This window comes from Dysidea avara, chromosome 2 (genome assembly GCF_963678975.1).
Source record: "Dysidea avara chromosome 2, odDysAvar1.4, whole genome shotgun sequence".
Taxonomy (NCBI): Eukaryota; Metazoa; Porifera; class Demospongiae; order Dictyoceratida; family Dysideidae; genus Dysidea; species Dysidea avara.
This window is the reverse complement of record NC_089273.1, coordinates 46,872,528-46,896,749: the sequence shown is the minus strand read 5'-3', so window position 1 is coordinate 46,896,749 and position 24,222 is coordinate 46,872,528. Positions and strand designations below refer to the sequence as shown.

The 24,222-nt window shown below is 37.5% G+C and overlaps 1 protein-coding gene across 1 annotated transcript in view; it reads left to right on the top strand.

Annotated features, from left to right (window-relative positions):
- LOC136245951 (inter-alpha-trypsin inhibitor heavy chain H3-like) overlaps nucleotides 1–20,900 on the top strand; it is a 31,919-nt gene extending 11,019 nt beyond the window's left edge. The window contains exons 2-6 of the mRNA XM_066037406.1: nucleotides 15,707–15,841; nucleotides 16,727–16,855; nucleotides 18,097–18,234; nucleotides 18,950–19,420; nucleotides 20,550–20,900. Of these exons, the coding sequence (XP_065893478.1) occupies nucleotides 15,707–15,841; nucleotides 16,727–16,855; nucleotides 18,097–18,234; nucleotides 18,950–19,420; nucleotides 20,550–20,785 (1,109 nt within the window). The 3' untranslated portion in view covers nucleotides 20,786–20,900. The remainder of the gene's footprint in view (nucleotides 1–15,706; nucleotides 15,842–16,726; nucleotides 16,856–18,096; nucleotides 18,235–18,949; nucleotides 19,421–20,549) is intronic.
- Nucleotides 20,901–24,222: the final 3,322 nt, after the last annotated feature.

Sequence of the window (24,222 nt, the reverse complement as noted above, 5' to 3'; positions counted from 1 at the left end):
CCTGTAGAAAGTTCAGCTACAAACAGATCAACCTGTAGAGAGATCAGCTAGAAGAAATCACCTTGTAGAGAGTTCAGCTACAAAGAAACCACCATGTAGAGAGTTCAGCTGTAAACAAATCATCTGTAGAGAGTTCAGCCAGAAACAAGTTCACCCTTTAGAGAGATCAGCTAGAAACAAGTCACCGTGTAGGGAGATCAGCTACAAAGAAACCATCCTGTATACGTAGATAGTTCAATTACAAACAGATAACCCTATAGTGAGTTCAGCTAGAAACAAGTCACCGTGTAGAGAGATCTGCTAGAAACAAGTCATCCAGAGATCAGCTAGAAACAAGTCACCATAGAGAGATCAGCTAGAAACAAGTCATCCAGAGATCAGCTAGATACAAGTAACCCTGTAAAGAGATCAGCTAGAAACAAGTCACCCTGTAGAGAGATCAGCTATAAAGAAACCATCCTGTAGAGAGTTCAGCTAGAATCAAGTTACACTATAGAGAGATAAACTAGAAACAAGCCATCTTGTAGAGAGTTCAGTTGCAAAAAAATTATCCTGTAGAGAGTTCAGCCATCCTGTAGAGAGTTCAGCTAGAACAAGTTACCTTGTAGAGAGTTCAGCTACAAAGAAACCACCATGTAGAGAGTTGAGCTACAAACAAATCACCTGTAGAGAGTTCAGCCAGAAACAAGTTCACCCTGTAGAGACATCAACTAGAAATACGTCACCCTGTAGAGCGATCAGCTACAAAGAAACCATCCTGTAGAGAGTTCAATTACAAACAGATAACCCTATAGAGAGTTCAGCTAGAAACAAGTCACTGTGTAGAGAGATTAGCTAGAAACAAGTCATCCAGAGGTCAGCTAGAAACAAGTCACCCTGTCAAGAGATCAACTAGAAACAAGTCACCCTGTAGAGTGATCAGCTACAAAGAAAACATCCTGTAGTGAGTTCAATTACAAACAGATAACCTTATAGAGAGTTCAGCTAGAAACAAGTCACCACGTAGAGAGCAGTGGCGTAGCCAAGGGGGGGGCAAGGGGAGGCTTTTGCCCCCCCCCCCCCGTCACTAAGTGATGTTTTTTTTTTAAACTTCCGTCACAAGCTTTCCAGTAACTGACACGCATCCCAAATTAACTGTTCGTGCGCTACTACGCGAGTGCACGCAACATTCAACTGATTCGTTTGTGAATGGTGATCAAGACACACGGTAGTGTGTCGTGCGGCCCAAGAAGCCGGCGCGCCACACCGTGAGTATATTGACAGGAAGAACGAAAACGTCATTTTCACACCTTTGTATCTCGGTGATCACTTATCTGATTGGAACCAAATTTGCTACACAGTTGCCCGCCAGCCAAGGGAGTCTACATTCCAAATTTGAAGGAAATCGCTCAAGCCATTTCCGAGATACGAGCTGCCAAAGTTTCGTTTTTTTCTTCGTTTTTTCTTCTTCTTCGTCTTTTCGCACACTTGCAAAAATTGCTATAACAAGCAAACGCGTACTCCGATCACTTTGAAATTTGGCACACAGAAAGGGAGTCCAAAGGCGAATCCTAGCATCAACTTTGGTACAAATCCGATGAATGGTTCAGGAGTTATGACCGATTATTCGCGTAAAACAAGATCGATTTGTTGTCACGTCTACAGGGTAAACCGCTTCATGGAATGAGTTGAAAACTGCTATGTAGATGGAGTAACCATCGTAGGAGTGCCTTTTGGTGGTTTGAAAGGAATCGAGATAAAGACCACGGAGATATGACACAAAACCCAACCTGTGTCACAATTACGCGATCGATTTTTATGAATAAAAAAGTATTAGTTTTCACGCCTACTAGGCAAATCGCTTAGAGCAATGAGCTGAAAATCGGTGTATAGCTGGAATAATCTTCATAGAAAGTCCTTGCAGTAGTACAGAAGAATCGGATTACAAACCACTGAGTTATGATTCGAAAGCCAACTCCGTGTAGCAAATGCGAGATCGAGATACTCTAATAGAACAGTCACCCTAATAGAGCATTCGGCTAATTTATTTACTCCATTATAGAATTTTATTACATCACAAGTTATTCTGTACGGAGTTCAACTGCAAACAGTTAATCTTATAGACAGTTCAGCAAGAAGACAGTCACCATGTGGAGAGTTAAGCAAATATACCACTATAGAGATTCAGAACATTACAAGTCACACTGAAGAAAGTTCAGCTATAAACAAGTCATGCACTGTGTAGAGAATTAAGCTACAATTAAGTCACTCTCTAGAGAATTCAGATGCACAGAATTCTGCTACACACAAGTCACTGTGGAGAGAGTTCAGCTACAAACAAATTACCCTTTAGAGTGATCAGCTACAAACAAAACACTTTACAGGGTGTTCAACTGCAACAAATCAATTACCTTTAGAGCGATCAGCAATGAACAAATCAACACAAATCTACCTGTAGAGAGATCAGCTAGAAACAAATCACCCTGAAGAGAGTTCAGCTACAAAAAATCACCCTGTAGAGACATCAGCTAGAAACTAGACACAATGTAAGGAGTTCAGCTACAAGCAATCACCCTGTAGAGAGATCTACTACAAACAAATCAACCTGTAGAGAGATCATCTATATACACACAAATCAACTTGTAGAGAGATCAGCTACAAACAAATCACCCTGTAGAGAGATCAGCTACAAACTAGACCCAAAGTAAGGAGTTCAGCTACAAGCAAATTACCCTGTAGAGAATTCATCTACAAACAAATCTACCTGTAGAGCAATCAGCTAGAAACAAATCACCCTGAAGAGAGGTCAGCTACAAAAAATCACCCTGTAGAGAGATCAGCTAGAAACAAATCACCCTGAAGAGAGGTCAGCTACAAAAAAATCACCCTGTAGAGAGATCAGCTACAAACAAATTGCCCTGTAGAGATATCAGCTACAAACAAATCAACCTGCAGAGAGATCAGCTACACACAAATAAACTTGTAGAGAGTTCAGCTACAAACAAATTACCCTGTAGAGAGATCGGCTACAAACAAATCAGCCTGTAGAGAGTTCAGCTAAAACAAATCAACCTGCAGAGAGATCAACTACAAACAAATCACCTTATAGAGAGTTCAGCTACAAAAAAATCTCCCTGTAGAGAGATCAGCTAGAAGAAGTTACCTTGTAGAGAGTTCAGCTTCAAACAAATCACCCTGTAGAAAGATCAGCTAGAAGAGGTCACCTTGTAGAGAGTTCAGTTACAAAAAAACCGCCATGTAGAGAGCTCAGCTACAAACTAGTGACCTTGTAGAGACATCAGCTAGAAGAAGTTACCTTGTAGAGAGTTCAGCTACAAAGAAACCATTCTTTAAAGAGCTCAGCTGCAAACAAAGCACCTGTACAGAATTCAGCTACAAATAAATCACCCTGTAGAAAAATGAGCTAGAAAAAGTTACCTTGTAGAGAGTTCAGTTACAAAGAAACCACCATGTAGAGAATTCAGCTACAAACTAGTGACCCTGTAAAGACATCAGCTAGAAGAAGTTACCTTGAGAGTTCAACTACAAAGAAACCATCATGTAGAGAGTTCAGCTACAAACAAATCTACCTGTAGAGAGATCAGCTAGAAGAAGTTACCTTGTAGAGAGTTCAGCTTCAAACAAATCACCCTGTAGAAAGATCAGCTAGAAGAGGTCACCTTGTAGAGAGTTCAGTTACAAAAAAACCACCATGTAGAGAGCTCAGCTACAAACTAGTGACATTGTAGAGACATCAGCTAGAAGAAGTTACCTTGTAGAGAGTTCAGCTACAAAGAAACCATTCTTTAAAGAGCTCAGCTGCAAACAAACCACCTGTACAGAATTCAGCTACAAATAAATCACCCTGTAGAAAGATGGGCTAGAAAAAGTTACCTTGTAGAGAGTTCAGTTACAAAGAAACCACCATGTAGAGAATTCAGCTACAAACTAGTGACCCTGTAAAGACATCAGCTAGAAGAAGTTACCTTGAGAGAGTTCAGCTACAAAGAAACCATTATTTAAAGAGCTCAGCTGCAAACAAATCACCTATACAGAATTCAGCTACAAACAAATCACCATGTAGAGAGATCAGCTAGAAGAAGTTAACTTGTAGAGAGTTCAGCTACAAAGAAACCATCATTTAGAGAGTTCAGCTTCAAACAAATCACCTGTAGAGAGTTCAGCTACAAAAAAATCTCCCTGTAGAGAGATCAGCTAGAAGAAGTTACCTTGTAGATCATTCAGCTACAAACAAATCACCCTGTAGAGAGATCAGCTAGAAGAAGTTACCTTGTAGATAGTTCAGCAACAAAGAAACCACCATGTAGAGAGTTCAGCTGCAAAGAAATCACCCTATATAAAATTCTGCCACGAACAAATTGCCCTGTAGAAAGATCAGTTAGAAGAAGTTACCTTGTAGATAGTTCAGCTACAAAAAAATCACCATGTAGAGAGATCAGCTAGAAGAAGTTAACTTGTAGAGAGTTCATCTACAAAGAAACCATCATTTAGAGAGTTCAGCTTCAAACAAATCACCTGTAGAGAGTTCAGCTACAAACAAATCTCCCTGTAGAGAGATCAGCTAGAAGCAGTTACCTTGTAGATCGTTCAGCTACGAACAAGTTACCCAGTAGAGAGATCAGCTAGAAGAAGTTACCTTGTAGAGAGTTCAGCTACAAAGAAAACACCATGTAGAGAGTTCAGCTGCAAAGAAATCACCTAGTAGAAAATTCTGCCAGAAACAAATTGCCCCGTAGAAAGATCAGTTAGAAGAAGTTACCTTGTAGAGAGTTCAGCTACAAAGAAACCATTCTGTAAAGAGCTCAGCTGCAAACAAATCACCTGTACAGAATTCAGCTACAAACAAATCACCCTGCAGAGAGATCAGCTAGAAGAAGTTAACTTGTAGAGAGTTCAGCTACAAAGAAACCATCATTTAGAAAGTTCAGTTACAAACAGATCTCCCTGTAGAGAGATCAGCTAGAAGAAGTTACCTTGTAGAGAGTGAAGCTACAAACAAATCACCCTATTGAAAGATCAGCTAGAAGAAGTCACCTTGTAGAAAGTTCTGTTACAAAGAAACCACCATGTAGAGAGTTCAGCTACAAACTAGCTACCTTGTAGAGACATCAGCTAGAAAAGTTACCTTGTAGAGAGTTCAGCTACAAAGAAACCATTCTGTAAAGAGCTCAGCTGCAAACAAATCACCCGTACAGAATTCAGCTACGAACAAATCATCCTGTAGAGAGATCAGCTAGAAGAAGTTACCTTGTAGATAGTTCAGCTACAAACAAATCACCCTGTAGAGAGATCAGTTAGAAGAAATTACATTGTAGAGTGTTCAGCTACAAAGAAACCATCATGTAGAGAGTTCAGCTGCAAAGAAATCACCCTGTAGAAAATTCTGCCAGAAACAAATTGCCCTGTAGAAAGATCAGTTAGAAGAAGTTACCTTTTAGAGAGTTCAGCTACAAAGAAACCACCTGTACAGAATTCAGCTACAAACAAATCACCTGTACAGAATTCAGCTACATACAAATTACCTGTAGAGATTTCAGCTACAAACAAATCTCCCTGTAGAGAGATCAGCTAGAAGAAGTTACTTTGTAGATAGTTCAGCTACAAACAAATCACCCTGTAGAAAGATCAGTTAGAAGAAGTTACTTTGTAGAGAGTTCAGCTACAAAGAAACCATTCTGTAAAGAGCTCATCTGCAAACAAATCACCTGTAAAGAATTCAGCTACAAACAAATCACCCTGTAGAGAGATCAGCTAGAAGAAGTTACCTTGTAGATAGTTCAGCTACAAAAAATCTCCCTGTAGAGAGATCAGCTAGAAGAAATTACCTTGTAGAGAGTTCAGCTACAAAGAAACTATCATGTAGAGAGTTCAGCTGCAAAGAAATCACCACTGTCCAAATTTCAAGGCAATAGCTCTTTCCAATCTGAAGTTATCAATTGTCAAAGTTGGCAAATTGGATGTGTGTGGAAGACCCCTTTTCGCAAATCCGATCACATATGTATTATATATATAATTTGTACATTTACTGATAAAATATTTAAAGTACATCTACTTCATCTTTTCATCTTCCTGTAGTAAAGAAAAAAACATAGGTTAAAAAAGTCCCAAAGCTGGCCATAGGCCGGCTTTGGGGTATACAAATACAAAAAGAAATGAAATCTAATCCAAAACAGCCAAGCTGTAAAAAAAGTGTGCGGCCCTCAGAAAGGCTATGGTGAAAAAAGATGGGAAATCCAAGGTGGCGGCCAAGAAATAGCTGTGATGGTAGGTTAATGGTAAAAATTTTAATAACGACAATTCAGGTGAATTTTTGTGCCGCTTCACAAAATTTACCTGAATTGTCATTATTAAAATTTTTTACCATTAACCTACCATCACAGCCATTTCTTGGCCGCCACCTTGGATTTCACATCTTTTTTCACCATAGCCTTTCTGAGGGCCGCACACTTGTTTTACAGCTTGGCTGTTTTGGATTAGATAATAATACGATGATTTCTTGCGAGTTACAAGCAATTAGTAAAACGATGCACTAAAAATAAGGTATGCTCGAATCCCCAGGGGTTTCCCCCGCATAGACACTATGCCTTCACAGAACGAAAATATTAGACACAATGCTATATTTAGCCTACACTACTCACGTGATCGTGCATTTTTCGAACCTAGACAGATGACCCGCTCAAAGTGACTTCGCAAGAGTCGCAACTCAGAATTGACAAGTGATATGCAATCACCAATGATGCTACAAACCTACGAGGTGGTAAAGTGTTAAATGGACCAACTTTATTTTCCCGAGTTAATCACTCTGGATCTTTGTACAGTGTAGTGGCATACCTTTTTCACTTTGTCAGTCAGTCAGATGATCCGTCACAAGCTTACAAATTCTGTTAACGGGAAAGGTGTAGAGTTGGGATTTCGTGCCAATACATTGCGTTTAAATTTCGGTGGCTGAAGTGAGTGAGCTCGTCATACTATGCCAGTGTGCTAGGACTGCAGCACAGACTGGCTGTGACACATTGTATTTGTACTAAAATATTCACAATATAGTTCTACTGGATTGTGGGCGAATTTGTTGGAGTACAGTTGTGGCACGTGCGATGATGCTCGATGAAAATGCTTCCATTGATAAGTGATAACAATCAGTAAAGAAGTAGTTATGTAGCTAGTTACATAAGCTATAATAATACAACACCTTATGTTGGCTAGCCCATCATTGGGTCATTAGCCTTTTGTGCACTTATGAACAATGCATATCAAACAATTAAGCGACTTTAAAAAATTTTTTTTCGTTTACAAGATACACGCGTCTACACTGCAAGCAGGTTTTCAAGGCTCTGTCATGGAGCGTCAGATAACTTTTAAACATTTCCCCCGTTCTAGCAGGAATGGCCAAGATGACATCTACTTTCACGTCAAACGCAACAGCTTAATACGGCCTTTTTCATGGTACAAAGTAGGGGGTTTAACATTACACATAAAACCATTGGCAATGAAAATATTGGCTCACCCCATCAATCCAGGCGCGAACTTTTTAACTAATCCCCGTAATACAAGGCTAGATCACTCCTTGCTTGAATACTTCAGCTAGTTATACCGTTCGTGACGAACGTTATACATGATACAAATAATTTTATAAAAATCACCATCTCAATCCAATAGTCGCATACCCCGGCTGAGCACTAATTATTAGTGAAGCGCGCGCTATATTGCGTGGGCGAGTTACAATGGAGAAGCATTCCTTTCGTGAATATTTAATTCATCAACTTTTCAATGGTCAATAGCCATTGTACATGTAATCAAATAAATATTAATTTTTTTAAAAAATTGTCAATATAAAACTTTCAAGTTAGCTATTTGCAGATCTCCAGAATGTAAACCTTAGCTGTTTGCAGATCTCCAGAATGTAAACCTGTGGAAAAAACGGTCACAATTTAATTGGTGAATTTTAAAAAATCTTTATCACGCACGCACGCGCACGCACACACACACACCCACACTCACTCACACACAGACAGACAGACACACACACACACACACACACACAAACACACACACACACACACACACACTACACTACACTACACTACACAACACTACACTACACTACATATTCACATAAAAATAAAACAGTACAAGGTATTGTAATGGTTGTTTACATTAGTTAATTTTGTGGTCCACCACATATAGCAACAAGGGAAATGTGTATCTGTGATCAAGAATTTAATTTATATTCTAATATCATTATTAGATGGTCAGACTACCTTTTTTAAACTAGTGACTTTTGGTAAAAAGCGAGGGGTAGCCAATGCCTTGGGACTCTTGTACACTATGTGAGAAATCCAATCAGAAATACACAAATATTTTAGAAACCAAATCCTAAATCCAAAATCACGTAAAAATAATGGAGAAAGTTAGTTTAACAAAGTAGACAATGATCGATCACGAATACCTAAAACAAGATGTAGATCAACAACTGTACAGGTAGTTACTAGTTAGCAATCTCACTAAATGCTTTTAGAATACATAAAGATTGGGGATTCTCGTACACACCATTTGGGTGCTTTGCGTGGGCGTTGGCAACCCCTCCGGTACACCATTTCGGTGTTTTGCATGGGCGTTGACTACCCCTCGAAAAAACAAAAACAAAAAGACTATACAGAAGATGAGCCCTGCACAGCTACGTGGGTTTCTTAGTACAAAGCATACACTCACCTTATTTGCACAGTGCCCAATCGTCATCATGGACGCTTCCACCTCCCACCGTGCACTAAAGTAATAGAAACATCATTAAAATAATAATAATATAAGCATTAATATTATTATAGCATAACACAGCAGCTCAATATTACAGCATGATAAACAAACCAAAGTATTTATACAGAAAACTGCGTCCTAGACATTTAATCGTCTTTGAGCAAGGCCATTTTAACGAAGGTGCAAATTGTGCGTGGGCGGGTGATTCATTACATTCTGTTCGCTGTTTATAACTATCACTGGCAAACTAATGTATATACAATATCAAAGAACGTATATATTTAAACAGTTGCATGATACTTATAGACTGTTTTTTCACTGTCAGCCACTTCTTGTGCGTGGGCGACTCACCACCCCTGCCCTCCGCACCCTCCCACCCACCCACCCCCTATATGATATACGTGCTATACAGGTGAGCATATAAAAGTTGCTAAAATTAACAGGTTTCTGTAGAATCAGCCTTTTAAAAATAATTCTAATTGAACAAACAGTACATTTTCATACTATAGCTAAATGACATTAAAATATATTGAATTGTTCTGATATGGTCGAGCGTTTTGTGGGGGATGCCTGTCCCCCCACCACCGTCTGGCTAGCTACGCCCCTGGTAGAGAGATCAGCTAGAAGAAGTTACCTTGTAGAGAGTTCAGCTACAAAAAAAAAAACCATCATATAAAGAGCTCAGCTGCAAACAAATCATCTGTAGAGAGTTCAGCCAGAAAAAAGTTCACCCTGTAGAAAGATCAGCTAGAAACAAGTCACCCTGTAGAGAGATAGGCTGTAAAGAAACCATCCTGTAGAGAGTTCAGCCACCCTGTAGAGAATTCAGCTGGAACAAGTCACCTTGTAGAGAGTTCAGCTACAAAGAAACCATCATGTAGAGAGTTCGGCTACAACCAAATCATCTGTAGAGAGTTCAGCCAGACACAAGTTCACCCTGTAGAGAGATCAGCTAGAAATATGTCACCCTGTAGAGAGATCAGCTACAAAGAAACCATCCTGTAGAGAGTTCAATTACAAACAGATAACCTTATAGAGAGAAACAAGTCACCGTGTAGAGAGATCAACTAGAAACAAGTCACCCTGTAGAGTGATCAGCTACAAAGAAACCATCTTGTAGAGAGTTCAATTGCAAACAGATAAGTTGAGATAACCCTATAGAGAGTTCAGCTAGAAACAAGTCACCATGTAGAGAGATCAGCTAGAATCAAGTCACCCTGTAGAGAGATCAGCTAGAAACAAGTCACCATGTAGAAAGATCAGCTACAAAGAAACCATCCTGTAGAGCGTTCAATTACAAACAGATGACCTTATACAGAGTTCAGCTAGAAACAAGTCACTGTGTAGAGAGATCAGCTAGAAACAAGTTACCCTGTAGAGAGATCATCTAGAAACAAGTCACCCTGTAGAGAGATCAGCTACAAAGAAACCATCCTGTAGAGAGTTCAGCTACAATCAAGTTACACTATAGAGAGATCAGCTAGAAACAAATCATCTTGTAGAGAGTTCAGTTGCAAACAAATCACCCTGTAGAGAGTTCAGCTAGAACAAGATACCTTGTAGAGAGTTCAGCTACAAAAAACCACCAAGTAGTAGAGAGTTCAGCTGCAAACAAATCACCCTGTAGAGAGTTAAGTTAGAAACAAATGATCCTGTAGAGAGTTCAGCAAGAAATAAATCACCCTGAAAAGAGTTCAGCTACAAACAATGAGAGTTTCAGCTACAGTTCAGTTATGTAAGAAGTCACCTTATTAACTACAGTATGTGATAATCATCATTCAGTGTTAAATATACAAATATTTCATCAGACAAAAGCTATACACACTCCTTTGTTCCACAATTCCTGCAGTAAAGAAAAAAAACAAGTTAAAAAGGAAGCATCAAAGCCATATGGCCAGTTTTGTGCCTTGCAATACAAATATCTAAACCAAAAAGGCCAAGGTAAAAAAGATGTGAAATCCAAGGTGGCGGCCAAGAAATAGCTGTGATGGTAGGTTAATGGCAAAAATTTTAATTACGACAATTCAGGTAAATTTGGTGCCGAATCCAAGTGAAGGAGGCAATGCAAATTCAACTGAATTTCGTAATTAAAAATTTTTGCCATTAACCTACCATCACAGCCATTTCTTGGCCGCCACCTTGGATTTCACATCTTTTTTCACCTTGGCCTTTTTAGGGGCCGCACTCTTTTTACAGCTTGGCTGTTTTGGTTTAGATAATAATAATCGCGCCCATTCTTTATTCTACGCATTGTCAATATCGATTGAAACCACGATGACACACCCCTTTTACGCTAGGTGACGGAATAGCTAGTCAGTGACCACACACCTTCAAAGTTGGACGGCTGACTCTGATAATTGATCGAAATCACTATGACCACGCCCCGTTTGGGCGAGCGCACAACTTTGCAGACAGACTCGAGGTACAGCAGTTACCCTAATAGAACAGTCACAGGTTTATAGCTAGCTATTTCTAGCTGATCTTTCTACTGAGAGACTTGTTCATAGCTGGATTGTCCATGCAGTAACTTGAAAAGTAGTTGGACTCTTACAGGGTGACTTGATCACGCTGATCTCTCTATAGGGTGCCTTGTTTCCAGTTGATCTCTCTATAGACGGGTTGCCTTTTAAAGGCGTGGTCGTTTTACCGTATATTCAGTTTCCACATACTTTCCGAATTCGCTAAGTCAAAAATGTATTACGGCTAATGGAGAAAATGAACGTTTCGATTAACTTTAGCAAGCAAGAGTTAGCCAGCCTTCAGAACAGAAAGTATGTTATAGAGAAAGGTTCGAGCTATAACATATCCAGCTTGTAAGGTGAAGGCTGAACGAGAAGATGCTTTTCTCTCAATCTCGGGTTTTTGGATAGCGATAAAACTCGATGAAAACATTATTTGTAAGACTTTGCTACTACTTAGAATGATAGACTAGATGATTTTAACTCATCTTGTGCCTTTGAAGAATCAAAAACGTTTGTCAAACTATTCTTAAAAATGGGTGTTTTGTTGACTTCTTGACCAACATTGTAATCATGCGTAAAACGGAAAGTCGCGTTTTCTCGCGTTACACAAGGGACACGCCCTAAATAGGCAACCCGTCTATAGACAGTTTTTTCCAACTGATCTCTCTACAGCGTGATTTGTTTCTAGCTGATCTGACTTATTTCTGGCTGAACTCCCAGAGAACAGCCTATGAAAATGTGATGGTAAACCATGAATTTCATGTAGTTATCCATTATTAATTATAAACTATACAGTTGACTGTTGTTATTTCAGTCTCCGACTGCTCTATTAGAGTATCTCGATCTTAAAGACTGTCAGGACTGTACACCTACACACCATGTTGAACAAGAGTGGAGGGGCTTTCACCCGTCTTCTATGCTTATGTACACAGCTAAGCATTTGCCTTAAAACTTGGTCACTCCGAGCCTCCTTCTATCCAGAGGAGGGCGAAAGCGCTTTAGACGCTACTTAAAAATATTACCTTAATAGACGATATGCACACTCTATTACTCGAACAAAAAATGATCAATTAAGCGTAGACGGCGCAAAACTCAACGGTAACTTAAAAGCGGAAGTCCCATACAAAAGTATGGGAAGCAAATGCGGCTCGAGCAATAACTCACCACTCGAGCTAAGGACAGGCCATCTCGCTTGCCATACACTTCTTTCCGTGCAAAAGAAGTGTATGGCAAGCAAGATGGCCTGTCCTTAGCTCGAGTGGTGAGTTATTGCTCGAGCCGCATTTGCTTCCCATACTTTTGTATGGGACTTCCGCTTTTAAGTTACCGTCGAGTTTTGCGCCGTTTACGCTTAATTGATCATTTTTCATTCGAGTAATAGAGTGTGCATATCGTCTATTGCAGAGTTCTGTTCAAAATCTCACGTGAACCTCAATAGTCTCAATACAAAACTAGCAAATTGTGGGGTTTACTAGATTTTTAGATCATGCTTCATGTAAGGATTAAGGTGATGTAATTGGTTTCACAAAAGCGCTTAGTTTTCTAAGCAAAATCGATGAAACACTATTTAGCGAGTTTAGCACTAAGTTTATTGTAAGTAAAACAATAATGCCACGCTTTGTTATATCGTGCACACATTTCGCTGGTGCTGAAAAACAAGTTTACATAACTCATTTTAATGGCGCTTAAGGCGCTTCCACCCTCCTCTGCCTTCTTTTTTTTATTTTAGTAACCGCGCTTTATAGTGCGTAACAAGAAACAACAAATTAAACGTACAAAAAGGAGGGGGAAAAATGCAATAATAGTTACTGCTTAGTTAATGGGAGTCTTGACTCTACTTGAATGAGGTCAATTGGTGCTGATCCTAAAGAGTGGCCAAAGGAGCTCGTCAAATTTCCTTGCGTACGTTACCATACTTAGTGTATTCACGTGATCAAGAATCAAATTATTAAAATTTGGTGCGGCTACCTAAAAATCGATGCATGTGGTGACGGGAAGCAAGGAATTTAATAATGGTGGCCTTACAAGGACGCTGCCTATAAAAATTCATGGACACTGCCTATGAAAATTTGACAATTCAAGGCCACTGCAACCATGAAATTTTCCTGTGCCATGAAATAATTTGTCAGTGCTATAAAAATACCATGAAATGCATGGATATTACAATGAAATATCAATGAAATACTTTCATGGGGATTATTTTACTGTACATGGATAATCTACAAGTGTTTCATGGCACTATTCTCTGGTAGTGCTACACGGTGTGGACTTCATTCTATCTGGTCTCTCTACAGGGTGACTTGTTTTTGACTAATCTTTCAACAGAGTGATTTGTTTCAAGCTGATCTTTCTACAGGGTGATTTGTTTCTAGCTGATCTCTCTACAGGGTGACTTAAAGCTGATCCTTCTATAGGGTCATTTGTTACAAGCTGATCTTTCTACAGGGTGATTGAAATGTGGCTAATCTTGCTATAGGGTGACTTGTTTCTAGTTGATCTTTCTACAGGTGATTTTTTCTAGCTGATTTCTCTACAGGGTGACTTCTTACTGGCTGAACTCTCTACAGGGTGACTTGTTTCTACCACATCTCTCTACAGGGTGATTTGTTTCAAGCTGATCTCTCTACAGGGTGATTTGTTTCAAGCTGATCTCTCTACAGGGTGATTTGTTTCAACCTGATCTCTCTACAGGGTGATTTGAAATGTAGCTTATCTCTTCACAAGGCTATACTTGTTTCTAGCTGTTCTCTCTACAGGGTGACTTCATAATGTAGTTGAACCCTTTGCAGGATAACTTCCTTCTAGCTGATCTCTCTATTGAAAGAGTTGGTTTGTAGCTGAACTCTCTATAGGGTTGCTTATTTCTTATCTATAGGGTTGTCTCTTGACGGGTGACTTGTTCCAGCTGAACAGTCTACAGGGTAACTTATTTCCAGCAGATCTTTTTACAGAATGATTTGTTTCTAGGTGATCTCTACAAGGTGAATTGCTTCTAGCTAATTTCTCTACAGGGTGAGTTGTTTCTACTAGATCACACTACAGGGTGATTTGTGTTGAGCTGATCTCCCTACAGAGAGATTTGTTTCTAGCTGATCTGAACATGGTGAATTGTTTCTAGCCGATTTCTCTACGGTTTCTAGCTGAACTCTCTACAGGGTGACTTGTTTGTGACTGATCTCTGTACAGGGTGATTTGTTCCTAGCTGATCTCTACAGGGTGAATTGTCTCTAGCTAATTTCTTTACAGGGTGACTTGTTTCTACCAGATCTCCTTACAGGGTGATTTGTTTTGAGTTAATCTCTCTCCAGGATGATTTGAAATGTAGCTTGTCTCTTTGCAAGGTTACTTGTTTCAAGTGATCTCTCAACAGGGTGACTTCAAATGGATTTTACCTCTTGCAGGATAACTTGCTACCTGATCTTTCTACTGAAAGAGTGTGTTTGTAGCTGAACTCTCCACAGGGTTGCTTATTTCTAGCTGAAACACTCAACGAAATGTAGCTGAATTCTGTATAGGGTGACTTGTTTCTATCTGATCACTACTGAGATCTTTATGGGGTGACTTGAAATGGAGTTGAACTTTCTACAAAGTGATTTGTTTGCTGCTGAACTGTCTTCAGGGTGACTTGTTTGTAGTTGCAGGGTGACTTGTTTGTAGTTGCAGGGTGACTTGTTTGTAACAGAACTCTCTACAAGGTTATTAATTTTGTTTTTGATACTAGTTGACGGATGACTTGAACTCCCTATGTTGTTAGCTGAACTTTCTAAATGGTGAGTTTATTGTAGTTGAATGTTCTATCCATATATACCTCAGTCAGTGTTATTGTGGTGGAAAAAAGCTAAATTCTAACCAAAATGTACACACATACTATATTTGTGTGACAAGATAAAGTATAATGTAAGTTCCATATGCGCATCTACCATTCAACTAGTAGTTCATGTGGCAGGTGGTGTCTCGTCTACAATAGAGAACAGCTTACAGACTGAACTACGAAAGCAAGTGCATTCTAATACGTTTTGTGTTGGTGCAATATAACATTGAGTAATGATTTGTACTCCCAGCTCATGTGTTTGTACTGTAGTTGACTGATGGCCGCTATGATAAGGAAAGATAATGGCATGTGTATTGTTTGGCTATCGATATGCTGAAAGTCTCTGCTTAATTGAATTCAAAATGTTTCTGTGAAAGAAGTAGCCTCATAGCTATAGCCACTTTTCTACTACACTTGACTGAATGCATCAGTTTGGCAGGTAGTAGAAAATTCTGTTGAATAATTTTAAAAAAATCTGTAGCAACTTGATGAAAACATTTCAGGTTAATTTGAAGGCATTTTTTGGGCTTGATTTTACCTAACCAATACGGTTATGTCATCATGAGGATAGTTGAAGCAGACGTTTGAGTGGTATTTTATCATAGCAAACCTTTATCATCCCTGCTATACAGTACTAGCTATCGTACTATATCATAATATTGTGTTATGTAACTCACCACAGCCTGCTATGAAACCACATCTAATTGTGCTTCTGGTGATGAATCTACTAGGACATTCTCAAATGCACCAGGATGTTGTGATAAACGCCTATCATACGCTGATGATGAAAACCAATGTATTTCTTGTCCTATGGGAGGTATGTATGTATATTATTATTATAATTGCATTATAACATATTCTATTAAAATTCCATAAGCATTAATTACAGGTATGCTGAATATGACTTGAGTTCATTTCACACAAATATATTTATATTCAACCTAAACCTAATGGCATAACATATCTGGTATTAGATTTTAACATCATTAGTAACCAATATACTTTTTAAGAATTTTATTAGCAGTTTTGCTCATGCATAGCTGTATGTAATCTGCCAATTTCCTTTCACTATTGGAACACAATGTTTTGAAATTACCTGTAGAAAGAAAATGCAATGAAAATGCTAGATGTCATTTAATAATGTTATAATTATGCAACCAGATTTGTAAAAAGGTATCTTTTCACACACAATTTTCACCTATGTTTTTAGACTTTGGTATTGCATAACTTTTTATAAATGCATATACTGTAACTATCTTACTCTGATGAGTAAAGCTACAGTATCTGCCTATATTTATATGCAAACAACAGCCTAATCAGTGTGATGAGTAGCATTTTGTTTGCTCACATGTAAATGTATGAAAAGGTACCTTTTTGCAAATCCAGCCACATAAACAGTGTCTGAGAATATTATTAAAAACCAGTGAAATTTATTCAATTGGGTTTCCATTATTCACGATGAAAATAAAACTTGAAATATTTTCATGATGTTTTCAATGGTTAATTCGCAGCCACTAAAAAGTAATTTCAGAATCATTACATTGTATTAAACTGCTCGCAATGAAATTGATTTTCAATAGATTTTCCTCTGCAGGTAATGAAAACTTTAAATTTCAGTACCTTATTCATTACATTTTCAAAACATTGTGTTCCGGTACTGTTTATTTCTAAAGCATGATTATGTGCATAAAATACAATGCAGGTTGTTTTGGTGATACCTCTTGTGTTGATGTCATTGATGGCACAAGTTTGACTACCGCTGACTGCTGTAAAGCTGGTGGTGTGGCCATTCTTCAACGTTTTGTTTTATGCACAGCATTAGATTGTCCAGGTGAGGTAATTGTAATAAGACTCACAGTAGTGAGTTATGTGGCCAAGAATGTAAAAAGCACATCACCCAAAAACAAGTGCAATCACTACCGTGCATATATTTGCATGTTGTAATGATTCTGCAACCATGATCATATTTCACATGGTTTTAATACATCAGCAGCTCTTGAACCTATGACAAGCTTTCAACTTCATACCAGAGACAATGAATCTTTGTATCCATACTAATTCACTCACCTGCTAAGAGATGAATCAGTAATGAGCAAATTGGTTGCTGTCACGCATGCCCAGATTACTGTAGTTTAAATAGTTTTCTTCAACCATGGAGCCATATATAATTTCCACTTCATTTCCTATCAAAACAATAAAAGTGCAACACAGCTTGTTTATTGCAAAGTGCTGGTATAAGCAGTAACTGAAATTACTAATTTTTTTGTGAAATTTCAGCTGGAACTTCTTTCATAAACAATACAATAATTTGGAATGCACTGACTGCGTGCAACATCATAATGAAGAATACACACTGATTCAGAACTCATAAGAATATATGATATATAATTTGGATAAAGATATACCTCTAATTGCAAGATCAATTAAACATGTGGGCTGTGGAAAGTATGGCACTCTCCTATGAAGTCCATAGTTCTTCTGATTCCAGTAGCTCCAAATAAGGCTCCAAGCAGATTGAAATCAGCAGAAAAAAGCTGGCAATTTTTACATTAAACATTTTGACTAGGGATCATAGAAATAAAATATAACAATGAAGCAAGGGAAGTATTTTTATAAATGTAGCTATACTAGCTGACATTTCATCAATCATGACTGTGCTACTTGCAGGCTGCATATGACTGAAGTAGTGATTACATGTCAACTAGTATTATACATACCTACAGAAATATTTGAGGTTTTAGAAGCTCTGATATAGGATTTAGCCCTTTAGCTAACAATCAAAGTAAATTGAACAAACTGTAGGGAAAAACTGTAAATAGGCTGTAGCTTTGATTGCTCTATTAGAGTGGTTGCTTCACTGCTCAGCGCTCTAGTAGTATAAATTTTTAATGGAGTGAGAGGTGAAAGGTAGAGTGTTATTGTTAAAGATGTTCCTTAAATGCAATTGCATGCACGCTATAATGTTAATGCAACCAGAACTGCCATAACCACAGAAATTCATCTATACAGTAAACACACTATTGTACTGCATAATACAAAACACTCAGTTTATAGTAGTACTCTTTCACACAGCTAAGCAATGTTATCTCAGTGAATCTTGCGATGAAGGGGGAATGACTGTCCAAGCCGCTAGCACAACTGAATGTTGTGAAAAGGGTGGGAAATATTTCAGTAATGGATTTGAGTGTTTACCAGCATGTGGAATGATTGGTGAGTTCACGAAAACTTTTACCACTACAAAAAATAATACATAATATCACAGTATGCATAGGCGGATCTAGGAGACACTGATAGAGGGGGCTGAGGGGGACAAGAAGTTATAGGATAAAATCCACTAATAGGAGAAAAATTGAACTCTAGTGCACAAGTTGTATTCATTTACATAACAGGCATACACTTTCTAAGACTCTAGCTTGGAAAAAAATTAAATTAGGTCTCCTAGGTTTGAATCTTGGAGCATTTTCATAGCTATTTAGCAAATAAAATGCATGCTTTGCGAGGCATATAAATTGGTTAATGATAAAATGTACCAAACAGAAGGTAGTATTGTAATAATTTACAAAAATTGTCATTTAATGAGATTAGAACTGTGACTGTTCTATTAGAGTTGTGACTGCTCTATTAGAGTATCTTGATCTTTAGCACAAAAATTCTAACTTATATGTCTCATTTTCTTCACGTGTACAGTTTATAATTGTAAAGTACATTGTACAGTTGTCTTCTATATGCCTGTTGGCTTTCTGTACTACTGAATACAGTACTACTGTGAATGCATGATTCCTGTTTCTGATATCAGTAAGTCCAACAGGGGCAAGAGAGGGGCCAGGGGGAAAAGCCCCCCTCAGATCCACCTATTACAGTAAATGTGTTAATAGTGTTTACATTTGCCTACAGTCACTGTGAACACCATGCGCATTTTCTGTAGAGGGAGATCCCCATTTCATCATACCACTGTTGTCAAAGGAATTCCTATGTTATTCCATACAAGGATATTCTGGGTTGGCATTCAACTTGATCTACAATGATGCTTTCACTATCAATGCCATGTTTGTTAATACTGAAGGAGATACCAGTGAGGCCACTTGGATTGGGAAATTGGCAGTTATTCCACGAAACAGCCATAGATCTAATGCTGTTGTCTTTGACTCTGTCAAACAAGCAGTAACCATTGTTGGTGACGGAAGCTTGAATGCTGCAACAATTAAACACATTGCATTCACTGAGAATGGCATGGCAAAGTTTAGTAAAACAATGAAGAAGCAGACTGGTAATCCTATTATACGTGTGATGTATGCTAAGCCTCAGGCTAAATTTGATGTCACTTTCTACAAGGATCATCTTAATGTGGACTGGAGTTTGAATTATGATGAGCTCCATGATTCCCATGGACTAATGGGTATGTTGTAAGCTTATGTGACTGGGCCTGCAAAAATAGGGGATGTAGGCACATAACATTTGCCTACTTTTTCAAATTTTATGGGTCATAACTTTTTACTTTGTTATGCTATGGACATGTGATTTTCATCACCTAATAAAGACTTACGTGGCTGTATAATGCAAGTTACTAAAAGCAGATATTCTATTCCAATACTGAGATATGACCTGTTATGTGATGATGTGTAGTTTGTGCCTACGTACATTCCCTATTTTTCACAGGCCCCAGCAGCCTTATAATAGACTTTTACACCAAGGCATTAAGATCTTAAGAAATGTAAATCAGGGATTTACCATGGAAAAAAAAATTTTTCAGTGCAATCTATATAAACAGTAACTTGCATAATAATAATATAGTTGACTTTATAATTATTTTTTAGTACAATAATTAGATGTAACAAATGAAAAGCTAATGCTGCATTCATATTAATATAAACTATTCTAATAGAACAGCCAGTCAGTTTCAGTGGAATTTCGAATTCCCTATTAAAAGCTCTACACATAAGTCTCAACAGCACTTGTAGCAAAATGAATCCTAATGACAGTTAATAATCTGATTCATTGCTAAAAATGCATGACAATGATTTAGTATCTTGTACTAGGCTACCATGTAGACAATTTTGACATGAATAAAACTTGGCACATGTAATCCACTACATTTCAAAGTTGTATATATAACATTTCAGAGTTTATAACTAGGCACCAGCCTATTATGCTATGCTGCAGTGCTCACAATTTTGGCCTATTATGCTCAAAATTTTCTGCAATTCCCATGTTTTGTTACTTTCCAATGGATAATGATAAACTTTCGCTTATTAACAACTGGTTAAATGTAAAAGTTAACGCTCGTTGTGCATTAAGAATTTGGCCGCATTGTAAACTATACTAATAGTCATGTCAAATAACTATGCTCCACTGCGGCATCAACTGTACTGTCCACCTTTTTCAGTGGAGTGCATTTTTACTTACAGTATGACATAATTATTTTGCTTGTTATGCTAGCATTATGCTTGGTACTTTCATTATGCTCAAAATTATGCCAGCATAATAGGCTGGTACCTATTTATAACAGATTGTAATCCTTTCCATAGGTCAATTTATGAAGAAAGGTATTAACATTGACACTAAACGGGAAATGCTGATATTCTCAAATGGTCGTGACCCTGTACCAGTTGCTAGGGACTCTGTTATGACAGGCAAGTGGTGCTGGAAGTCTAAGAATTATGGCAATCAAGGAGAGGGTCTGATTGAAGGTAACGTACTGGATTACCTGGTACCTAATATCCTTGATGTTGCTGATAAGCTCAAGCACCTCACATCTAAGTAGCCAAACTGACTTAGTTTGAAGGACTAGTAAAACTGCAAAACTATCTTGTACTCTTTTCAGATATTAGTTATTTATATTATACACAGTGTCCATTTTCATTATTTCATATACATAACTACAGTACATGCATAAAACATACTATATATGGTAAAATGCTTCAAATAGTAGCAATACATATCATAATCATCCTTATGTCTTCAAATACTTCTCCCATAATTCAATGAGCAATGCATATAGCTAACTAGTGGAAGTTCTAAATTAGTGGTTGAGTGTATGTAATCACACAGAACACCTGCACTATTTCACACTGCGCATGTACATCATACCTTAACTCTTTTCAGATTGATTAACTAAACTTTGTTGGATCATAAATACAGTATAGTAAATGGAAAATGAAGCAGGAATCCGAGTGATAATATTAGTGGAACACCTGTAAAATTATGATTGTGTCATAGCTAGTAATGTGAGAAACCCCCTAGTTAGATTGGCACATTATTACAAAATGTGACCAAATTTAGGAAATTCACCATTAATTTTTATGGGTGCATTCGACACTTTAAATATTTAGTTCTGAAACACAACATTTTAAGTTAAATTTCTACCCATTAAGAGTAGAACAAACCACAGTTACCTTGAATTACAAGAAAAATGTAGAAATATTTGAAAAGTATTTCTGCTACTAACAGCAGCATGCTATTTTTTCAAAACTTCTAATTGTTTCAGGTGCTACCATAAGGGTGATTTTCCAAACTCTGGTCACAAAATAATATTATTCTATAGCTACACTAATTTGTTTACTGTTTTGCTGTAGCATTGTTATATATTATGACTGTTCTTATCATTCATTACTGTTGTGTTAGGGTAACTAACCACAATAATGGGGATCTCTATTTCACTAAAAATCTGAAGGTGGAGGTCACTCTTATTGTATGTAACATGCAGCTAGAGAATTTAGGGAAGTAATCACCATCCATTTTTGCAGAAAAGTTGATCACTGTAAATACAGTTATACGTAGGTATCTTTATTTCTTATACTAGTGCAAGTGCTTGACATAACTTTTGTGGTGCAATCATGAAGAAGACAGTGACAAGAAAGATTGTAGATTAAAAATAAATGCTAGGCACAGAGAGCAGATGAATGATGTAGCTAACCCCAAAAAGCTCATGCATATATGTATTTTAAAATGAAGGTTGTGCAGTGTAACATTTATCCCCTACTCTTTTGGCTGTGGTGAAGGTGGTAGCCAAGTAGGCAGACCAAAAATTAGGGTTTGGTGAATTTTGGAGCAATTCAATGATTGTAGCTACGTAAAAGCTTTATTATATTTCAACATTGTATACCCTTTAGTTTAACTAACTATTGTGTTACATGATAAACAGCACAGAATCAATACTACAACATTGTTTGGCTTAGACTAAAATATTAATCTGCTTTGTGTTGGTAATTAGGTACAATAGCTTCAATTTATTAAAGTCTGCTACTTATAAACATTTCAACACATTGACCCTTGCACAAGTCTGACTCTCTAGTCAAAGTCAATACTTTCTAGCCTCCATTTGATTGCTCTATATACACTATCTAGATCATTATGTTCTTTACTAAAATAGATGTGAGTGGTTGTGTATACCTGTGATTATGGTGTATGTATATGCTATCATGATGATTAAACATGTACTCACAGTATTATACAGAATATCTATATAACAGTTGTCTCTGCTCCACATTTCATACTGTTCAAAAACCAACATTCTAAATCACATGTCATATTGTACAAACTAATTGATGACAATATTGTATATCCTACTACAAAGATTTGTTTTGCTGACAAGCAGAAATGTACTATTGAAAATAAGTAACATAGGATGTGGTACAGAATACACATAGAGTTTATAAGAATTACTTCATCATCCTTGAAAACAACAGAGTTTACTGAGAGTAATTAGGAATATGGGAAAAATAAACAGAGTAATATACTCAGCATTCACCGGCTGTGTCAGATCTCTGACACAGATCGGGAATGTCTTACTTTAAGAGATAGTGAATACTTAGCAATAAGACTACCTAATAACTATGCATGGATGTACAAGAAAGCATGTGTGGGGATTTATATATATAAAAGCTAGCTGCAAACACCGAAATGAGTGAAACTGGCTTGTATTGCCTTTTTATGTTTAACATTAATTACAGCAACAAACCTGTGAAAACAGGGCACATGGGCACACCCTGTCTCACAACATGTCATAGCTCATTACTTAAAATGTAAGTTGTAGTATGGTGCGTGGGAAGATCAAAGGCTGCCGCCAGTTTTACAAATCAGCTGTAAATCGGTTTACAAATAATTGTATAATGGCTAAGTACTTCCTTTTGGCCACACAATCTGGTCACTAATTAGTTCAAAGACTTCAAACGAACCCATGCGAACACCAGACCAACACAGGAAATCACAATGCAAGGCTATAAATACCGAATATCAAGGACGAACAAAGAGGTAAATTGATCTGGAATGAATGAACACACAACACTGCACTCATCTGAATGAATGGGTAACAATACAACTACTGGGCAGAGTTGGTATCTCAAGATGGGTGAACAAAGCGATAGCCAATATTAGCCTTGCATTCTTGTTCTTTCTGTGTTACAAATAGGCACCTTTGATCTGCACACGCCCCATACCACAAATCAGTTAGAACACACCCATTTGGTTTATATCTGATTTGTAAACAACTCCACCCGAGGGCCGCAGGCCTGTGGGTGTCATGTTTACAAACCAGATACAAACCTCATGGGTATGTTACAACCATTAATTGTAATTTGCATAACAAAGCCAATAAAATTTTACAGTATAGGCTGAAAATACGGTCAATTGTATAATGTTTAATAGCATAACAATTTGCCAGTCACTAAAATTCATAAAAGTAGGCAAATTTTATACGCCCACTTCACCGGTATTTGCAGGCCCAACCAATTACAATAATGCAATGTATATGTAAACATGTATACATGCTACAACATGCAAAGTCTTTGTAATTGCATAATAGTGAAACATTTAGCAAAAATCAAAGCATATAATTATTGTATAACTGTTACTAAGTTGTATAAATTTTACTAAATTTAAGAGACCACAATGACTATGCTCTTTTTAATTGCATCACTGAAATCAAGATGCTTTACTAAACATGATATGATATACCTTCCAAAATTCCTCTAAGACAAGCCTGTCATTATTGCACATTCTTTTTTGAATTTTTGCTGTGATTTAGATTTTAGTCAAAGTTGGGTTGCTGAACACAGGATGTTTTAATTAGTAGTATTACCAAATTTCCTGTGTGAGGATGAACTCATGTGTTATCTGTGAAAAGGGGTATTATAAGCTTTCCAATTGCATGTACTTGGCAACTCATAATGTGAATGAGGTACCAACTTAAAATTTGGTAAC